The sequence below is a fragment of the Styela clava genome, chromosome 3, assembly GCF_964204865.1.
Source record: "Styela clava chromosome 3, kaStyClav1.hap1.2, whole genome shotgun sequence".
NCBI lineage: Eukaryota > Metazoa > Chordata > Ascidiacea > Stolidobranchia > Styelidae > Styela > Styela clava.
The window spans coordinates 944,912-966,950 of record NC_135252.1 but is presented as its reverse complement, the minus strand read 5'-3'; the positions used below and the strand labels follow the sequence as shown (position 1 = coordinate 966,950).

The 22,039-nt window shown below is 36.2% G+C and overlaps 3 protein-coding genes across 3 annotated transcripts; all 3 read right to left on the bottom strand.

Annotated features, from left to right (window-relative positions):
* Window positions 1-4,753: 4,753 nt before the first annotated feature.
* LOC144420808 (uncharacterized) lies at window positions 4,754-5,575 on the bottom strand. Its single transcript, XM_078110468.1, has one exon. The coding sequence runs from the start codon at window positions 5,573-5,575 to the stop codon at window positions 4,754-4,756; it is 822 nt and encodes a 273-aa protein (XP_077966594.1).
* Window positions 5,576-5,603: 28 nt separating this feature from the next.
* LOC144420807 (uncharacterized) lies at window positions 5,604-6,308 on the bottom strand. The gene has a single exon (XM_078110467.1). The coding sequence runs from the start codon at window positions 6,306-6,308 to the stop codon at window positions 5,604-5,606; it is 705 nt and encodes a 234-aa protein (XP_077966593.1).
* A 20-nt stretch (window positions 6,309-6,328) lies between these two features.
* On the bottom strand, window positions 6,329-7,762 carry LOC144420806 (uncharacterized). Its single transcript, XM_078110466.1, has one exon. It carries the CDS (start codon window positions 7,760-7,762, stop codon window positions 6,329-6,331), a length of 1,434 nt encoding a protein of 477 aa, XP_077966592.1.
* Window positions 7,763-22,039: the final 14,277 nt, after the last annotated feature.

Sequence of the window (22,039 nt, the reverse complement as noted above, 5' to 3'; positions counted from 1 at the left end):
AAAGAATTGCAAATGATTTTTAACGAGGGTCATGTTCATTTGAATCATTCTCCATTCTGTTCGATTACGCTGCTTTAGAAAAATCACATAAAATATAGTTTGGTGGAATTCGTCCGGAAAATACCCGTCTATTTTTGACAAACTAGATTCGCTGATTCTTTTATTGTAAGGAGGGGATTTCAGCCGTGGCGTGTTTTCAAACAATTCAAAGAAATCCCCCTTCTGTCAATAAACGGGATGATCCAAAGAATCGACCCAGCAATTTTTTCAACGAGTTGATAATAGAACTGGACGTATTGAGAAAACAGCTACACTACCCACCACGCGAGCGCTGTATCCATGGGCTACACATAAATTCACGAACTAGTTGTCAACCACTTCAGCCAACATGCCATGTTTGAATTTCAACATTTTGTGAATATAAATCGGAATCGAATTTGCCTCGAAGTGGGACGCTGCCATCCCCAAGATACATTTTTGGAACATGCTTTGACTGCAATTGTTCTAACTCATGACAAATGTCGCTTGGGCCCACATAGATGCCATATATATTAGTTCAAGTGGTTCCCAAACTTTTTTTTCGCGACCCCAATTTTCATAAAATCAGAGCCTGCAGATACTCGTGCTGACCTGAAATAATTTTGAGGCCTCCGTATATGAGTTAAGGAAATGGTACTAGTTGAATTGCTAGTTGCACCTGTGCAATGAATATAAAATTTTGACTTCAGACTTCAATCGCATTCTTGAAAATAAAAACAAAAACTGTAACTATGAATGGGCAACTATTGATTGGGTGCTACTTATGTACGTATATGACATTTTCTGATGCTACTAGAATAGTAACTGCAAATTTCTTAAGCGACCGAAGGAATCAAATGTCCAATTCGTGTTCAAGCGTCCGCAGTGACACCCCTGTATCAACAAATTTGATCAATATATCAAAATTTATCAATATTCGAACATTTTAATAATTCGGAAATATTGAAGTTTGGGTCTCACCGTAATTGTTCAGAACTACAACAAGACGGAGACTGAGCTACCTCTTTTAGGGATTCATTTACCTTGAAACTCGAAAGTAAAATGAAATGTAATTGAACATTACTAAACATGCCAGGCACCATTGAAACATTGGTGGGATTTGAAAAGAATATAAAGCATTAATAAATGCATGTCATGTGCGACACACAACACACAATAAATCAAAAGTGGATAATATATTATGTCAAATGGAAACTTCATATCATGCTTGTGCTATGTTTATTATCGAAGGGAATATGCCTGGTGGCAATCATATGCTTCATATTGTGTTTTGATTGGTCACTAAAAACTTCAAACTTTATATAGTGATATTTACGTACATTTTGCAACAAACCTGAATGTATCCCGGGGGAATGGAAAGCCCATAAGATAGCTTATTCATATGGCGCACTACATGTGCTCGCCTTGTTACCATTCCATGTCGGGTATGAGATAAGGTAAGATCTTACATATTTATCCTGGGGTAAGGGAAAACTATAAGACTGCTTGATCATACGACAATCATAGCCTCTTGCTTGGTTACCAGTCCATGTCCAGTTACTTTATCGTATTTTGTATTTATATTGTTTTCTATGTGCAATGCATTTTCTTTCTTCATGGTGTTCTTATTTTTCTTTTCCAGTAGATTAACAGGTGCGGCGGTGTGACTAATCGTACTAAGCCAGTGATCGGCAAACTTTATGTACTTGCGGGAAAAATAAACACATTTCCGGTAACGTGCGGGCCGCATTAATTTACGCCTGCGAACTATCGCCACATTAACTTAAATTACGGCGCACATGGACCTTCTATTGCTGTGTTAAAAACCTTCCGCAATGAGACGTGTAATTGGCCATGATATATTTTCAAGTAAACGTTATTTTTATTTACTTATTATCAATGTGTCCTTGTGAGGTAATTATGAGCGTGACGATTGTTAAAGGAATTGGTGTTATTGGCGGTACACGTAATAACCGAATGGTTTCAGTTTACCTACTCCATCAATCTGACTAACACAAACATGAGCAGTACTACTTGCATCTTATTATACATACACTTGACTGCATCATGCCCTACATCCTGATGGGAACGGTGCCACCATCTAAGCCGTGGCAGAAACAAGTGAAGAAGGGTTTCCGTAAATTTGAACCCACGACAATTGCACCTGCATATTGCACCTATGAAATTTTTTTCCGTTTTGCGGATATTTGAACCCATAATAACCCTAACCCATGGGTTTTAGCCCATGTATGTAGATTGAACCCGCGGATATACACATGGGTTCAAATGTAAGTGGGTTCAAATGTACGGTCACCGTAAAGAATGATACCCACAGAACTATGTAAAATACCTACACAACCAAGAATTTGATAAAATTTGCCGATAAGACGTCCTCTTACCAAATCTACAAAAATGAGACAATATGCTGTATTGCGATGGTTTTCAACTAGGGTTACGACAATACAGCTCAAGGGTTTGCAAGTTAACATTTAAATCAGAATTTTATATCATTATATGCATATTGTCTAAATATAATGAATAACTATTGGGTGTTCCACTAATATGGAAATTGCTACAACTTGAAGATCATTTTGCCATATTTAGTTTGCTTTTATATATACATGGTGTGCATAAAGTCCTTCGCAAAATTACCTAACCAGTTTTTTTGTATTGAATCAGTAAATTATTTATGTATTTTTACTTCATTTAATACATCTGAGAGAGCCAAAACAAAATATGGCATCGATAAATTCCCTTTTCAATTAAAAAAAAGTACTTTATGGACACCCTATGGCATACGCAATAAAATTACAGTGTCCATTCAGTGGGATACTCTAATAGAATTTTCGCCATCCGAGCAATTGATGAAATATAATAAGGTCACGTTATACATCGAAGAATAATGAATCTATGCAGTAAGTGTTAAATCCTGTTACAATATTTCATTTGTGATGGACTAAAAGTAAACACTTCGGAAGAACTGAAAATCGGTGTAACAACGTTTATAAAAGACTTGATTAACTTTAGTAGTTAAATTATAGAGGAACATGCAAACTTTTGATGAGGTTTAATTATGAAACATATACGCAAACACAACAACGGTTAGAAAGTCCACACCAGGCCTTCCTTCCCTCCAGACGCGACGGGAAGCGCGCATGGAGTTCCTAATTACCGGAGACCGCCATGTAACACCTTTTCTATGTATCCTGGCAAATACAGGTGTCGCATAAGGGGGTGACTGAAATATCTGGCTGTTCTTTGATTCTTGGAAAACTATTCGAAAACGCGCAACTCTCAGTGTGTCCTCCAGTGCCACAAATATCAAAAGAATGATGTTGTTCAATGAAATTTGATATATTGAAATAAATCCAGTAAAACAGTTCACAATGTTGAATGAGGTTAAAGAGGTGTAGATGTGTGGTATTACGTAATGACAGAATGATGCGTTATGATCCAAATGTTGCGTATGTTGCGGTTTTCTGAATTTGAAGGAAAAATATTCAAATTCAATCATATGAAACAATAATGCATTGAAGCACTTGTAATCTTAAATTATCAATTAAAGTAAATAATATTCGAACACTAACAAGTCATGTTGATCACAAATTAATATCAAACCAAGACAGCACTATGACAGTATGAGGAAAATATTATCATAAACCAGTAATGTAAAACAAAAATTACAATCTTACCGAAACGTTTTGAGCCAGGCAATAACAAATTCAACTTCAGAATATATAGAAATAACTTCTTCAAATTCAGTTCAGGAATCAATCAAATTATAGTCTATTTCTAGATTACTTAAAATTCTACAATAAAAGTTACAGCAGTTATATGTTCTATTAATATAAGCCTCAGGAACGAGCAATTAAATATCCCTACAACCAAACGTTAAACGTAATATATATAACACATAAAAACAATCCTTGCGAATAAATAAGCAACAACTACCGTCAAAACACGGCAGCGAGTCATGTGACAGCGAGGCAAGATTAGACTTGTCCAGCGAGAGTCGATTGCAACATGTGTTGACATCTGGAACTTCCTATTTGTAGTTTCACTTTAGGGAAATCCCCATTGATAGTAGATAATACCAATTTTCGAACTTACATAAACTCCCCCCAAATGTATGCATTGGGACAATAAATACATTTCCCCTAAAAACAAAAAGTTCAAAAATTGCAGAAAACGAAGTTATGGTCAAATAATAAAAATGACAAAATCTCAACTTGTATGTACATGTGCAATAATTTCAAGATTTCTCATCTTGAATAAACAGTCCATAAAAAGCTGTTTTAAACAGTTTAGTCCTTTTATTACTTTTCTTCCACATTTGATTCTTGAATGAGACATAACTTGTTGATTGGTCTTCTCAGTACACCCCATTGAGTTTTGACATCTACATTACGAACTATGTCAAATCTATCCGGATATGTGTTGATAATTCACCCCATTTCCCATTTGCCTCTTGGTACACTGTTGTTTACCACAAGTACTATGTCCCCAACAGTGAAGTTTCTTGTCTTGTCAGGCCATTTTTGAGGAATAGCTATGGTTGGCAAATATTCTTTGCAGAATCTTCTCCAGAACTCGTCAGCAAGAAGTTGAACTCGACGCCACTGCAGAGTGCAGACGACTGTAGGAATCTTGATTATCGAACAATCCAGGTGAAATACATGACGTTGGTCTTTGTAGAAGTAGATGATTTGGGGATAATGGTGCATTATCTTTCGGATCAAAAGAAACCCGACACAAAGGTCTTGAATTGATTATGTATTACAGGAGATTTATAAAACATCTTGTTCAAAATTCTTCGTATTGATCGAATTAAAATTTCCCAGGAACCTCCTTGGTTGCTGGCTGTTGGAGTATTGAAATACCAGCGTATTTCTTGTTTTCTGAAGAACCCATCTAATTTGGTATGATCAAGCTTCTGTATTTCTTCTCGCAATATTCGTTGAGCTCCTACAAAATTGGAGCCATTGTCACTGTGTAATTCAAAGGGTTTTGATCTTCTTGCCATAAACCTCCTAAGAGCATTTATAAAAGCATCAGTGGACAAATCTTCAGCCAGTTCAATATGAACAGCTCTTGTTGTGAGGCATGTAAATATGCAGCCATATCTTTTGATTTCACTTCTTCCACGTTTGATCAAATATGGGCCGAAGAAGTCAATTCCCGTCGAATAGAATGGTGGTTGGCCAACCTTTAGACGAGCAGATGGCAGTTCAGCCATTAACTGTTCTCCTTGTCGTGTGTTAGCTTTTCTACAAGTTACACATTTATTCAATTCATGCCGAATTGTTGCTCTTGGTCTTGTGATCCAATATTTTTCACGAATAACATTCCAAGTATGAGAAACACTTGAATGCCCAACTTTCTTGTGATAGAAGTCAATGATCAATCTGGTTAAGTGGTGATCATTTGGTAAAATGATGGGATGTCGCATTTCAAATGAAATAGGAGCTTTATCCAACCTCCCCCATATCCGTAGAATTCCATCAGGTATTATTGGATCCAGTTTTGCAATTGACTTTGTATGCTCAGCTTTCTTCATCTCATGACGAGCCTTCCTGTCACCAATTTCACTTAGGTACAGTTGAACGAAATTGAAAAGCATCGGCATCCACATTCCAAAAAACTCCAAGAACACGCTCTTTTCGAGGTTCATGCAAACCTAAATCCTTTATAGACTTAGTCTGTTCAGATTCTGGAATTTTGGCCATCACAGTGGAACTATTTGAAATCCACTTTGTTAGATTGAAACCTCCCTTCTTCATCAACTTACAAAGTTGTGTTTTTGTGTCTATTGCATCTTCATCACTATCAGAAGATGTAAGACAGTCATCTACATAAAATCCATTTTCAACAATCTCACAAATTCGTTTATCAAATTCATGACCAAATCGTTTCCCGGTTTCCTTCAAGCAGAATGAAGCAATGCAAGGTGAACTGCAAGCTCCAAATATATGACGTTCCATGGAATATAATTCCGCCTTCTTTGAAATGTCACCATTTGGCCACCAAAGAAATCGCAAAGCATTGCAATCTTCTTTCTTAACTTTAATTTGATGAAACATAGCTTCAATATCAGCAACTAAAGCTATGCGTCCCTTACGAAATTGAGTCAACACACCAATAAGGCTTGACACCAAGTCTGGTCCAGGCATGAGAGTGTCATTGAGAGAAATACCTTTATAAATTGCAGCACAATCAAATACAGGACCTGCAGGGATATCTTCTTCTTGCGAAAGCTTTTTCGCAAAACCTTTTGTAATATATTCCTGCATTTTTTCTGTGTATTTCTCTCTTAAATCATCATTTTTAGAAAACGTTTCTGGAGATACTTCAGTCTGCGTTCAGCCAATGAATGACTTCCACTTGGCAGCTGTGCTCCAGGACGCCAAGGTAAAGGTATTGTGAAATGCCCATCGAAATGCTCTACAGAGCTCTTCAGAAAATTTAGAACATGTCTATCTTCTTTTGAGGTTGGAAATGTCAAATCTCCAATCTCATCTTCAAAATCAGTGTACCATGTTCTTCTAATCTCTTCTTCAAGTAGCATATCAGACTTCACAAAGTTGACATGGATCTTGTGTGTTGATGGAATATTCACTGATGGTCCGATAATCGACCATCCCAATGGAGATTTTCGTGCAAATGGCTGCTTCTTGTTTCCAGTTCGAACTTCCAACACATAATGTGCATATGGACAATCAGTTCCAATAAGCAGAGAAACCTTTGTATTTTTAATCTTAGGTAGATCAATTTCTTGCAGATGTGGAAGTAGCTTGAATTCTTCATCAGATGGAATAGGATTTGGTTGCACTGGAATCTTGTCAATAGACATCACATTTTCGATGAATATTTCTTCTTTATCGTCGATTGATGCAACAGTGAGATTTACTACAACACCATCATGCATGACTGGTCGTTGTCCTAATGTGTTGATTTCAACAGTCCTTTGTTTTCCAGTCAAACCGAGTTCTTCAATTAGGCTTGTTTCACAAAATGTTGTATCAGACCCAATATCGACCAGAGCATATGTTTCCACTTCCACATTGTTTGCTCGAATCCTGACAGGCAAAATATTCCTGTAGGTATACATGGAGCTCTTACATGCATTTGAATTAGCTTGAACTGCAGAAGTCACATTCTTCTGAATTGGGCTTTGTTTATCATCATTTCTTTTGAAGTTTGCATTTTCTTCATTTTCAAATTTTTTAGTATTCAAATGCAACAAGGTATGATGTCTTCGGCCACACCCTTCAACGGTGCATGTATATTGTGACTTGCAGTCCTTTACCAAGTGACCTCCACGTAGACAATTGAAGCAGAAACCAAATTCTTTCAGAAACTTCACTCGTTCTTCAATCGACTTTGCATTAAACTTTTCACATTTCGACAAAAGATGGGAAAAGGAACAACACTTACATTTCAAAATAGTAGGAATCTGGACATGAGAAGTTGCTTTGACATCCTCAGTTTTAACAGTATAAGTTGTAGACTTTCGTGTTGATTGTCGTTTTAGTTGTGGCTTATCTTCACGTCTTCTGATGTTCAATGATTTTGCAGTATTTGAACCTGCAATATCAGCTTTCTCTTCTATGAAATCAGCCAAGTCCCATATCTGTGCCTTTTTACCAGTATCATTCTTGATCCTCACAGCTTTCCTTTCCCATGCCTTTTGTGAGCTGTAAGGTAGCTTACTGGCAAAATCGATAATACGATCAGATGTATTCATTTCTCCAAGGCTATCAAACACATTTTCTTAATAAAAGAGCATAGTCCTGCAGTGCTGCATGATCATCTGGTTTTCATATTCATCATATTCGAACAGCGGTTCAACTGTTCCTTAAAAGCTTCAGTTACAACATCTGAATCACCAAATTTCTTGTGAAGAATAGATTTAGCCTTGGCATAACCCACTTCCGGTTCAAATATAGAACAGTGTTGTATGAGTGATTTTGCCTTCCCTCTACATTGATGTAGTAAGAAATCTAATTTCAAGGCATCTGTAGGTGCTTTAGCATCAATATTAGTTTCAAAATTTTTCTTGAAATTATAGTAGTCAATAGGGTTGCCAGAAAATGTCAAATATTCCAACTTGGGAGCATGCATGGCTTCATCAAATGCTCTGGCTATACTGTGAGCAAATTTATCAGTGTCAGTGACCAAAGGTTTAGATATATGTTCAATATTTGAATCTGTATTCGGTGCAAAATCAGCCGATTGTTGGGAAAACCCTGAATTCATGCTGTCATCCTTGTTTGGTGACACCACGTCTTGTTTAGGTGAAACAGCAGGTTTAGTTGTAGCTATACAGCTATAGGAGATTATTGACTTACCACCTGTTGAATAAGAACTTTTCTCTCAGGTTGTTGTTCGTGTTCTACAGTCTGCGAAGTTACTCCAACAGTAGCCTCCTTTTGAACACCAGACCCTCTGAATATATCAGTATATCTAATGAAGACCGAGAACTTCCAGCATCATCAATCACAGATAAATTCTCCCAAACAGCAGCCTCTGCTTCTTGCAAATCAAATTTTGCTTCCAATATTTGATTTTCATCTTCAATTTTGCGTCTTTCCTCTTCAAATTTTCGTTTTTCATCTTCAATTTTTCTTTCCTCATTGTCAATTTTTCGCTTTTCAACATTTAGGCTATTTTTCGTTGTTCTTCTGCTCTTTGTAATGCAATTCGAGCTCTTTCACGCTTAACTTGTGCCTTGGCCATATGTACAGACCCTTTGCTGCATAGTGATGTCTTGCTACTCGTGTAAGATCGTTTACTTCGTATGCTACCAGACAAGGACATGACTTCACTTTCCGCTCTTTCTCTTCTGGAATCGGGAAGTTTAGAATCTTTGCATTGATTTGAACTCCACGTCTTGGGGTTTTGTAAATGTGTAAATTCACGTACTCGAGCAAAAAGGTTGTCAATGTCTTTATTCACATTCCGAAGTTCATTTTCGAATTTCAATCTTATTCCATCATTAGGTGCAGCTGATATACTCTCAGAGTACATTTCCACAAGTTTTGCAAAAGGATCATCAATACTTGACATAACAGAATTTAGCACATGCAAATCTCGATCAGAAATTGCTTTCTCAGCCATGAAATATAAATGTTCTAACATTGTACGTTGTTTTTTGACATCAGCCAGTGATGGCATCTTCTGACAAGCGGCTGTTGAATAGTTAGCCAGTTGCCTCAAAGCCAGTGTTCTGGGTGAGTAATCTTCATCACTCGAACTCAAGTTCATGAATTATTTTCTTCAGTCTGTAGGTTTATTGAAAATGAATTCGTTCAAAACTTTGTTCATATGAAACGTTTAAAAACGTTTCGAAAACTTTCTATGTAACACCTTTTCTATGTATCCTGGCAAATACAGGTGTCGCATAAGGGGGTGACTGAAATATCTGGCTGTTCTTTGATTCTTGGAAAACTATTCGAAAACGCGCAACTCTCAGTGTGTCCTCCAGTGCCACAAATATCAAAAGAATGATGTTGTTCAATGAAATTTGATATATTGAAATAAATCCAGTAAAACAGTTCACAATGTTGAATGAGGTTAAAGAGGTGTAGATGTGTGGTATTAGGTAATGACAGAATGACGCGTTATGATCCAAATGTTGCGTATGTTGCGGTTTTCTGAATTTAAATAAAAATATTCAAATTCAATCATATGAAACAATAATGCATTGAAGCACTAGTAATCTTAAATTATCAATTAAAGTAAATAATATTCGAACACTAACAAGTCATGTTGATCACAAATTAATATCAAACCAAGACAGCACTATGACAGTAGGAAAATATTATCATAAACCAGTAATGTAAAACAAAAATTACAATCTTACCGAAACGTTTTGAGCCAGGCGATAACAAATTCAACTTTAGAATATATAGAAATAACTTCTTCAAATTCAGTTCAGGAATCAATCAAATTATAGTCTATTTCTAGATTACTTAAAATTCTACAATAAAAGTTACAGCAGTTATATGTTCTATTAATATAAGCCTCAGGAACGAGCAATTAAATATCCCTACAACCAAACGTTAAACGTAATTTATATAACACATAAAAACAATCCTTGCGAATAAATAAGCAACAACTACCGTCAAAACACGGCAGCGAGTCATGTGACAGCGAGGCAAGATTAGACTTGTCCAGCGAGAGTCGATTGCAACATGTGTTGACATCTGGAACTTTCTATTTGTAGTTTCACTTTAGGGAAATCCCCATTGATAGTAGTTAATACCAATTTTCGAACTTACACGCCATAGTCGCACACCCAAAAGGTCTGGTTCACACGGCAAAATTGCCAAGGGAACCAACCACAAATGCGGGAAACTCCACCATCTTGTCAGTGGCAAGAAAAATGGAGTGAAATAACTCTTCATACTTTGAATGCTTCCGACGGGCCGCATCCTCAATAGCAGCCTCACCGTTGTCGAATGGGCACATCACATCAAGTACTACGACCCGTATAGACTTCCTTTAAAATAAATCGGACTACTATCGGCGGCGAGTTGATGAAATTGAAGAATGGAATTTGCAATGAAAATGATCAAAATTGTTATTATCGGGTCAACGATTTGGATTTTCTACGACGACAAATCTTGTTGAAATTCGACCTGGCAATTATGCTCAATTACAAATTGAAACGATATCTTGTACGAGAACGAAACAAAAAAGCCTCACAATTTTTTTACGGTTGTCTGCGCTCTTTTGTGACTCGCGTTTCTGAATATCGTTATGCAATTGTTGTCAAAGTTGCTCTAACATTGTTGAAGACGTAACATAACAATTGATTGGTTCATTTCTGGGGGCATTTTTCGGGGGTGCAAAATGTTTTTTGGTGATATACGAGAAGTAGATTTGCAATTTAGTCTCTTCCCGCATACGATGCCGTTTGCGAAAAATGTTTTGTAGTCATAAATTAAGATCCAGAAATCTGAAATAAAAATAAATCAGGAAGGTGGTGACTCTAATGCGGTTGAATACAGATCGATAATCAAATTTCTTTAGGAATCCATCCCAAACTTTTTCAAAACCACCTTAAACCTAGGCCATATATCATGACCCAGGGCCGAAATGATGGCTGGATTTAGTCCCAGTGACCAAACCAACCTCCGACTTGTTTACTGATGTAGACTTTTGTTGCAATGATAAAATTAATATAAAAAGACACCTGTAAATGAATAATAATGTTACGTCTGTGTTAAGACTTGTTAATATATTTGTGTCACTTTACCTCATACATCATTGTTAAATAAACCATGCTATAACCTCTATTATAACACATTCTCCCTTTTCGCTATCTATAAAAGAAACTTTCTGTTTGGTGAGTTGTAACTTTGTCATATTAAATCTGATAGTGGATATGATTTCTTTTTGAAATGATGGTTTTCACATATATATAGATGTCATCTTGCATTTCGTGAACTAATCTAAATTTATGTCTAAAATATAGTAATTGCAATCATTTTTGAAAACTAATTACATCAAACCTTTCCTCATTTAAGTTTCCTTACAACATTAATATTGAACATTATTTTTCATACAGCTATGTTAAATGATACAACAACCACATGTAAAGCAAACCGATTTCACCCATGCTCAGAAGTAAACACATACGTAAACAAATAGAATAAACAAATCTTGTGCTGCAATTAGTTAATTATTGTTACGTAATTAAACGTAATTTACTCATTTCAATCAGATAAATTGCATTAATGTAGTATGCTGCTGCAATGACAACAATTTTGTTGATATGAGGTTCACGTATAAGATTAGTTTCTGGTTTTTCTGTAAAAAAAACAAAAAATACAGTCGATACAGGCTAATGCAATTTCTCATATTTTTCGCTTAGTGAATTCAAATAAGCGTTGGTGAGCTCGAGCAATTTTTCAGAAAAATGTCCATTCATAGAAGTGATTTTTAGCATCTGAGACCCTACCTATGCTATTCTGCAAGCTGCAATCGGGACCCGCAATAAAATTACCGTGCCCATTCAGTAGAATACTCTAATGGAATTTTCGCCTCCGAGCAATTGATGAAATATAATAAGGTCACGTTGTACATCGAGGAAAATGAATCTATGCAGTAAGTGTTAAATCCTGTTACAATATTTCATTTGTGATGGACTAAAAGTAAACACTTCGGAAGAACTGAAAATCGGTGTAACATCGGTGTAATCCTATACCAAACATGGACTGACAACCAGGCGATATGCCGTGTTTTGTCACATGATTAAGCCGTTTCAGTATATTTTTTCACTCTGAAATATGTAAATCCCAGCGCCCTTCGAATTTTGAAGTCTCACAAAACTATTAGTATATCAGGTAGTTTTTAAAATGTGAAGGCATATTTCCGAATGAAACCGGTTTTATAAAACTGATATCGATGTATTTTCTGAAAGAATATGAAATTGACTACAACTGAAAATTAACGCTTTTATTTACCGAAAATTTTTGGAGAGTGCATGAAGCTAATTAAAAGTAGAAATATTTGTTAGATTTGATCTTGCCCGTCTTATTTTGGATATCTACATTTATTTATTGTTTAGAGATTGCAATTCCACCCATGTATTTTCAAGGTGTTTTGGATAAAACATATTTTCGCCTCAATCATCTGTTTTATTGTTAGCTATAGAAGGTTAGATAAAATTTTGGAACACGCTAAAAAAGGCGCGGCTAACCACTAGCCTAGGGCATCGCATCGTACAAACCAGATAGGCCTACTGTGAATATTTGATTATATTCAAGCAATGTACAAATAATAACACGGAATCTTGGATTTGAATGTAAACTTTCTAAATAGCTGATGTGTGCTACCTAGCAGGTCTCCCTGTGCTTTATTTTCCAGAATTTTAACTTCCACTGGTGCATGATATACCATAGGAGAGAAACAACAAACAAGCATCTGCTATAATATATGAAGCAGTTCGAAAACAGAGTCACTTTTTGCACGACAGATATTTCACTTTAGTGACTGATCAAAAACTGTGTGCCAATGTTCAATACTAATGTGGATTAAATATTTAGAAACTCCAAGCTATAGAGAGCAAAATACGACTGAATTTTAATACTATGTAACACACCCCCGGCAAACAAAACATTGTAGCGTATACTCTTTCACGAATATGTGGATTCCATTTTATTTTGGGGCATCTAGGTATTACAAAGATATCCCACTTCGAATGAAGCGAGAACTAATGCAGATTCAACTTTAGTTTTTCATGCAAAGCTCAACCTTCATATACTGCTTGAATAAGCTTTTATGACTGTTTAAAATGACATACATAGTGTCGAGGAAACGCACGACATAACTATAGTCGCTGCACACTTTTTCACGGGACCGAAAAGTCTCAATATGAACCTGTGAACCAAGTTACTAGGTCAATCTTTGGAAATAGCTATGCCTTGCATTCTGTGCATTTCAAATAATTTTAACTGAGAAGATTGTAGTTTTTAACAGAAGATTGATGCTGATTAAATCTCATTTCAGATTAGTAGTTCTTAAGTATATATACTCCGTACTCTTTTCAATAACAATAGCTCTATTTGATTGGAATATTTTTATTAGCTATTGCCATCTGATATTGAGCTAAATATTTATAGATAATATATAAAAAAGAATTGCAAATGCAATTTAACGAGGGTCATGTTCATTTGAATCATTCTCCATTCTGTTCGATTACGCTGCTTTAGAAAAATCACATAAAATATAGTTTGGTGGAATTCGTCCGGAAAATACCCGTCCATTTTTGACAAACTAGATTCGCTGATTCTTTTATTGTAAGGAGGGGATTTCAGCCGTGGCGTTATTTCAAACAAATCAAAGAAATCCCCCTTCTGTCAATAAACGGGATGATCCAAAGAATCGACCCAGCAATTTTTTCAACGAGTTGATAATAGAACTGGACGTATTGAGAAAACAGCTACACTACCCGCCACGCGAGCGCTGTATACATGGGCTACACATAAATTCACGAACTAGTTGTCAACCACTTCAGCCAACATGCCATGTTTGAATTTCAACATTTTGTAAATATAAATCGGAATCGAAGTGGGACGCTGCCATCCCCAAGATTCATTTTTGGAACATGCTTTGACTGCAATTGTTCTAACTCATGACAAATGTCGCTTGCGCCCACATAGATGCCATATATATTAGTTCAAGTGGTTCCCAAACTTTTTTTTCGCGACCCCAATTTTCATAAAATCAGAGCCTGCAGATACTCGTGCTGACCTGAAATAATTTTGAGGCCTCCGTATATGAGTTATGGGAATGGTACTAGTTGAATTGCTAGTTGCACCTGTGCAATGAATATAAAATTTTGACTTCAGACTTCAATCGCATTCTTGAAAATAAAAACAAAAACTGTAACCATGAATGGGAAACTATTGATTGGGTGCTACTTATGTACGTATATGACATTTTCTGATGGTACTAGATTAGTAACTGCAAATTTCTTAAGCGACCGAAGGAATCAAATGTCCAATTCGTGTTCAAGCGTCCGCAGTGACACCCCTGTATCAACAAATTTGATCAATATATCAAAATTTATCAATATTCGAACATTTTAATAATTCGGAAATATTGAAATTTGGGTCTCACCGTAATTGCTCAGAACTACAACAAGACTGAGACTGAGCTACCTCTTTTAGGGCTTCATGTACCTTGGAACTTGACAGTAAAATGAAATGTAATTAAACATTACTAAACATGCCAGGCACCATTGCAACATTGGTGGGATTTGAAAAAATATATAAAGCATTAATAAATGCATGTCATGTGCGAGACACAACACACAATAAATCAAAAGTGGATAATATATTATGTCAAATGGAAACTTCATAGCATGCTTGTGCTATGTTTATTATCGAAGGGAATATGGCTGGTGGCAATCATATGCTTCGTATTGTGTTTTGATTGGTCACTAAAAACTTCAAACTTTATATAGTGATATTTACGTACATTTTGCAACAAACCTGAATGTATCCCGGGGGAATGGAAAGCCCATAAGATAGCTTATTCATATGGCGCACTACATGTGCTCGCCTTGTTACCATTCCATGTCGGGTATGAGATAAGGTAAGATCTTACATATTTATCCTGGGGGAAGGGAAAACTATAACACTGCTTGATCATACGACAATCATAGCCTCTTGCTTGGTTACCAGTCCATGTCCAGTTACTTTATCGTATTTTGTATTTATATTGTTTTCTATGTGCAGTGCATTTTCTTTCTTCATGGTGTTCTTATTTTTCTTTTCCAGTAGATTAACAAGTGCGGCGGTGTGACTAATCGTACTAAGCCAGTGGTCGGCAAACTTTATGTACTTGCGGGAAAAATAAACACATTTCCGGTAACGTGCGGGCCGCATTAATTTACGCATGCGAACTATTGCCACATTAACTTAAATTACGGCGCACATGGACCTTCTATTGCTGTGTTAAAAACCTTCCGCAATGAGACGTGTAACTGGCCATGATATATTTTCAAGTAAACGTTATTTTTATTTACTTATTTTCAATGTGAACTTGTGAGGTAATTATGAGCGTGATGATTGTTGAAGTAATTGGTGTTATTGGCGGTACACGTAATAACCGAATGGTTTCAGTTTACCTACTCCATCAATCTGACTAACACAAACATGAGCAGTACTACTTGCATCTTATTATACATACACTTGACTGCATCATGCCCCACATCCTGATGGGAACGGTGCCACCATCTAAGCCGTGGCAGAAACAAGTGAAGAAGGGTTTCCGTAAATTTGAACCCACGACAATTGCACCTGTAAATTGCACCTATGAAATTTTTTTCCGTTTTGCGGATATTTGAACCCATACTAACCCTAACCCATGGGTTTTAGCCCATGTATGTAGATTGAACCCGTGGATATACACATGGGTTCAAATGTAAGTGTGTTCAAATGTACGGTCACCGTAAAGAATGATACCCACAGAAGTATGTAAAATACCTACACAACCAAGAATTTGCTAAAATTACCCGATAAGACGTCCTCTTACCAAATCTACAAAAATGAGACAATATGCTGTATTGCAATGGTTTTCAACCAGGGTTCCGACAATACAGCTCAAGGGTTTGCAAGTTAACATTTAAATCAGAATTTTATATCATTATATGCATATTGTCTAAATATAATTGAATAACTATTGGGTGTTCCACTAATATGGAAATTGCTACAACTTGAAGATCATTTTGCCATATTTAGTTTGCTTTTATATATACATGGTGTGCATAAAGTTCTTCACAAAATTACCTAACCAGTTTTTTTGTATTGAATCAGTAATTATTTATGTATTTTTACTTCATTTAATACATCTGAGAGAGCCAAAACAAAATACGGCATCGATAAATTCCCTTTTCAATTAAAAAAAGTACTTTATGGACACCATATGGCATACGCAATAAAATTACAGTGCCCATTCAGTAGAATACTCTAATAGAATTTTCGCCATCCCAGCAATTGATGAAATATAATAAGGTCACGTTGTACATCGAGGAATAATGAATCTATGCAGTAAGTGTTAAATCCTGTTACAATATTTCATTTGTGATGGACTAAAAGTAAACACTTCGGAAGAACTGAAAATCGGTGTAACAACGTTTATAAAAGACTTGACTAACTTTAGTAGTTAAATTAAAGAGGAACGTGCAAACTTTTGATGAGGTTTAATTATGAAACATATACGCAAACACAACAACGGTTAGAAAGTCCACACCAGGCCTTCCTTCCCTCCAGACGCGACGGGAAGCGCGCATGGAGTTCCTAATTACCGGAGACCGCCATAGTCGCACACCCAAAAGGTCTGGTTCCACACTGCAAAATTGCTAAGGGAACCAACCACAAATGCGGGAAACCTCACCATCTTGTCAGTGGCAAGAGAAATGGAGTGAAATAACTCTTCATACTTTGAATGCTTCCGACGGGCTGCATCCCCTATAGCAGCCTCACCGTTGTCGAATGGGCACATCACATCAAGTACTACGACCCGTATAGACTTCCTTTAAAATAAATCGGACTAGTATCGGCGGCGAGTTGATGAAATTGAGCAATAGAATTTGCAATAAAAATGATCAAAATTGTTATTATCGGGTCGACATTCGACCTGGCAATTATGCTCAATTACAAATTGAAACGATATCTTGTACGAGAACGGGACAAAAAAGCCTCACAATTTTTTTTACTGTCTGTCTGCGCTCTTTTGTGACTCGCGTTTCTGAATATCGTTATGCAATTGTTGTCAAAGTTGCTCTAACATTGTTGAAGACGTAACATAACAATTGATTAGTTCATTTCTCGGGGCGTTTTTCGGGGGTGCAAAATGTTTTTGGTGATATACGAGAAGTAGATTTGCAATTTAGTCTCTTCCCGCATACGATGCCGTTTGCGAAAAATGTTTTGTAGTCATAAATTACCGATCCAGAAATCTGAAATAAAAATAAACCAGGATGGTGGTGACTCTAATGCCGTTGAATACAGATCGATAATCAAATTTCGTTAAGAATCCATCCCAAACTTTTTCAAAACCACCTTAAACCTAGGCCATATATCATGACCCAGGGCCGAAATGATGACTGGATTTAGTCCCAGTGACCAAACCAACCTCCGACTTATTTTCTGATGTAGACTTTTGTTGCAATGATAAAATTAATATAAAAAGACACCTGTAAATGAATAATAATGTTACGTCTGTGTTAAGACTTGTTAATATATTTGTGTCACTTTACCTCATACATCATTGTTAAATAAACCATGCTATAACCTCTATTATAACACATTCTCCCTTTTTGCTATCTATAAAATAAACTTGCTGTTTGGTGAGTTGTAACTTTGTCATATTAAATCTGATAGTGGATATGATTCCTTTTTGAAATGATGGTTTTCACATATATATAGATGTCATCTTGCATTTCGTGAACTAATCTAAATTTATGTCTAAAATATAGTAATTGCAATCATTTTTGAAAACTAATTACATCAAACATTTCCTCATTTAAATTTCCTTTCAACATCAATATTGAACATTATTTTTCATACAGCTATGTTAAATGATACAACAACCACATGTAAAGCAAACCGATTTCACCCATGCTCAGAAGTAAACACATACGTAAACAAATAGAATAAACAAATCTTTTGCTGCAATTAGTTAATTATTGTTACGTAATTAAACGAAATTTACTCATTTCAATCAGATAAATTGCATTAATGTAGTATGCTGCTGCAATGACAACAATTTTGTTGATATGAGGTTTACGTATAAACTTAGTTTCTGGTTTTTCTGTAAAAAAAAACAGAAAATACAGTCGATACAGGCTAATGCAATTTCTCATATTTTTCGTTTAGTGAATTCAAATAAGCGTTGGTGAGCTCGAGCAATTTTTCAGAAAAATGTCCATTCATAGAAGTCATTTTTAGCATCTGAGAGCCTACCTATGCTATTCTGCAAGCTGCAATCGAAACCCGCAATAAAATTACCGTGCCCATTCAGTAGAATACTCTAATAGAATTTTCGCCATCCGAGCAATTGATGAAATATAATAAGGTCACGTTGTACATCGAGGATAAATGAATCTATGCAGTAAGTGTTAAATCCTGTTACAATATTTCATTTGTGATGGACTAAAAGTAAACACTTCGGAAGAACTGAAAATCGGTCTAACAACGTTTATAAAAGACTTGATTAACTTTAGTGGTTAAATTATAGAGGAACATGCAAACTTTTGATGAGGTTTAATTATGAAACATATACGCAAACACAACAACGGTTAGAAAGTCCACACCAGGCCTTCCTTCCCTCCAGACGCGACGGGAAGCGCGCATGGAGTTCCTAATTACCGGAGACCGCCATAGTCGCACACTCAAAAGGTCTGGTTCCACACGGCATATTTGCCAACGGAACCAACCACAAATGCGGGAAACTCCACCATCTTGTCAGTGGCAAGAGAAATGGAGTGAAATAACTCTTCATACTTTGAATGATTCCGACGGGCCGCATCCTCTATGGCAGCCTCACCGTTGTCGAATGGGCACACCACATCAAGTACTACGACCCGTATAGACTTCCTTTAAAATAAATCGGACTACTATCGGCGGCGAGTTGATGAAATTGAAGAATAGAATTTGCAATAAAAATGATCAAAATTGCTATTATCGGGTCAACGATTTGGATTTTCTACGACGACAAATCTTGTTGAAATTCGACCTGGCAATTATGCTCAATTACAAATTGAAACGATATCTTGTACGAGAACGAAACAAAAAAGCCTCACAATTTTTTTTACGACTGTCTGCGCTCTTTTGTGACTCGCGTTTCTGAATATCGTTATGCAATTGTTGTCAACGTTGCTCTAACATTGTTGAAGACGTAACATAACAATTGATTAGTTCATTTCTCGGGGCGTTTTTCGGGGGTGCAAAATGTTTTTGGTGATATACGAGAAGTAGATTTGCAATTTAGTCTCTTCCCGCATACGATGCCGTTTGCGAAAAATGTTTTGTAGTCATAAATTACCGATCCAGAAATCTGAAATAAAAATAAACCAGGATGGTGGTGACTCTAATGCGGTTGAATACAGATCGATAATCAAATTTCTTTAAGAATCCATCCCAAACTTTTTCAAAACCACCTTAAACCTAGGCCATATATCATGACCCAGGGCCGAAATGATGACTGGATTTAGTCCCAGTGACCAAACCAACCTCCGACTTATTTTCTGATGTAGACTTTTGTTGCAATGATAAAATTAATATAAAAAGACACCTGTAAATGAATAATAATGTTACGTCTGTGTTAAGACTTGTTAATATATTTGTGTCACTTTACCTCATACATCATTGTTAAATAAACCATGCTATAACCTCTATTATAACACATTCTCCCTTTTTGCTATCTATAAAATAAACTTGCTGTTTGGTGAGTTGTAACTTTGTCATATTAAATCTGATAGTGGATATGATTCCTTTTTGAAATGATGGTTTTCACATATATATAGATGTCATCTTGCATTTCGTGAACTAATCTAAATTTATGTCTAAAATATAGTAATTGCAATCATTTTTGAAAACTAATTACATCAAACATTTCCTCATTTAAATTTCCTTACAACATCAATATTGAACATTATTTTTCATACAGCTATGTTAAATGATACAACAACCACATGTAAAGCAAACCGATTTCACCCATGCTCAGAAGTAAACACATACGTAAACAAATAGAATAAACAAATCTTTTGCTGCAATTAGTTAATTATTGTTACGTAATTAAACGAAATTTACTCATTTCAATCAGATAAATTGCATTAATGTAGTATGCTGCTGCAATGACAACAATTTTGTTGATATGAGGTTTACGTATAAACTTAGTTTCTGGTTTTTCTGTAAAAAAAAACAGAAAATACAGTCGATACAGGCTAATGCAATTTCTCATATTTTTCGTTTAGTGAATTCAAATAAGCGTTGGTGAGCTCGAGCAATTTTTCAGAAAAATGTCCATTCATAGAAGTCATTTTTAGCATCTGAGAGCCTACCTATGCTATTCTGCAAGCTGCAATCGAAACCCGCAATAAAATTACCGTGCCCATTCAGTAGAATACTCTAATAGAATTTTCGCCATCCGAGCAATTGATGAAATATAATTAGGTCACGTTGTACATCGAGGATAAATGAATCTATGCAGTAAGTGTTAAATCCTGTTACAATATTTCATTTGTGATGGACTAAAAGTAAACACTTCGGAAGAACTGAAAATCGGTCTAACAACGTTTATAAAAGACTTGATTAACTTTAGTGGTTAAATTATAGAGGAACATGCAAACTTTTGATGAGGTTTAATTATGAAACATATACGCAAACACAACAACGGTTAGAAAGTCCACACCAGGCCTTCCTTCCCTCCAGACGCGACGGGAAGCGCGCATGGAGTTCCTAATTACCGGAGACCGCCATAGTCGCACACTCAAAAGGTCTGGTTCCACACGGCATATTTGCCAAGGGAACCAACCACAAATGCGGGAAACTCCACCATCTTGTCAGTGGCAAGAGAAATGGAGTGAAATAACTCTTCATACTTTGAATGATTCCGACGGGCCGCATCCTCTATGGCAGCCTCACCGTTGTCGAATGGGCACACCACATCAAGTACTACGACCCGTATAGACTTCCTTTAAAATAAATCGGACTACTATCGGCGGCGAGTTGATGAAATTGAAGAATAGAATTTGCAATAAAAATGATCAAAATTGCTATTATCGGGTCAACGATTTGGATTTTCTACGACGACAAATCTTGTTGAAATTCGACCTGGCAATTATGCTCAATTACAAATTGAAACGATATCTTGTACGAGAACGAAACAAAAAAGCCTCACAATTTTTTTTACGACTGTCTGCGCTCTTTTGTGACTCGCGTTTCTGAATATCGTTATGCAATTGTTGTCAACGTTGCTCTAACATTGTTGAAGACGTAACATAACAATTGATTAGTTCATTTCTCGGGGCGTTTTTCGGGGGTGCAAAATGTTTTTGGTGATATACGAGAAGTAGATTTGCAATTTAGTCTCTTCCCGCATACGATGCCGTTTGCGAAAAATGTTTTGTAGTCATAAATTACCGATCCAGAAATCTGAAATAAAAATAAACCAGGATGGTGGTGACTCTAATGCGGTTGAATACAGATCGATAATCAAATTTCTTTAAGAATCCATCCCAAACTTTTTCAAAACCACCTCAAACCTAGGCCATATATCATGACCCAGGGCCGAAATGATGACTGGGTTTAGTCCCAGTGACCAAACCAACTTCCGACTTGTTTACTGATGTAGACTTTTGTTGCAATGATAAAATTAATATAAAAAGACACCTGTAAATGAATAATAATGTTACGTCTGTGTTAAGACTTGTTAATATATTTGTGTCCCTGTACCTCATACATCAGGGGTCACCAAACTACGGCCCGCGGGCCGGATCCGGCCC

What these genes read in the sequence shown, in the direction of transcription:
- LOC144420808 (XM_078110468.1), bottom strand. Translation starts at nt 5,575, where the DNA reads ATGAAGAAAGCTGAGCATACAAAGTCAATTGCAAAACTGGATCCAATA.
- LOC144420807 (XM_078110467.1), bottom strand. Translation starts at nt 6,308, where the DNA reads ATGCAGGAATATATTACAAAAGGTTTTGCGAAAAAGCTTTCGCAAGAA.
- LOC144420806 (XM_078110466.1), bottom strand. Translation starts at nt 7,762, where the DNA reads ATGAATACATCTGATCGTATTATCGATTTTGCCAGTAAGCTACCTTAC.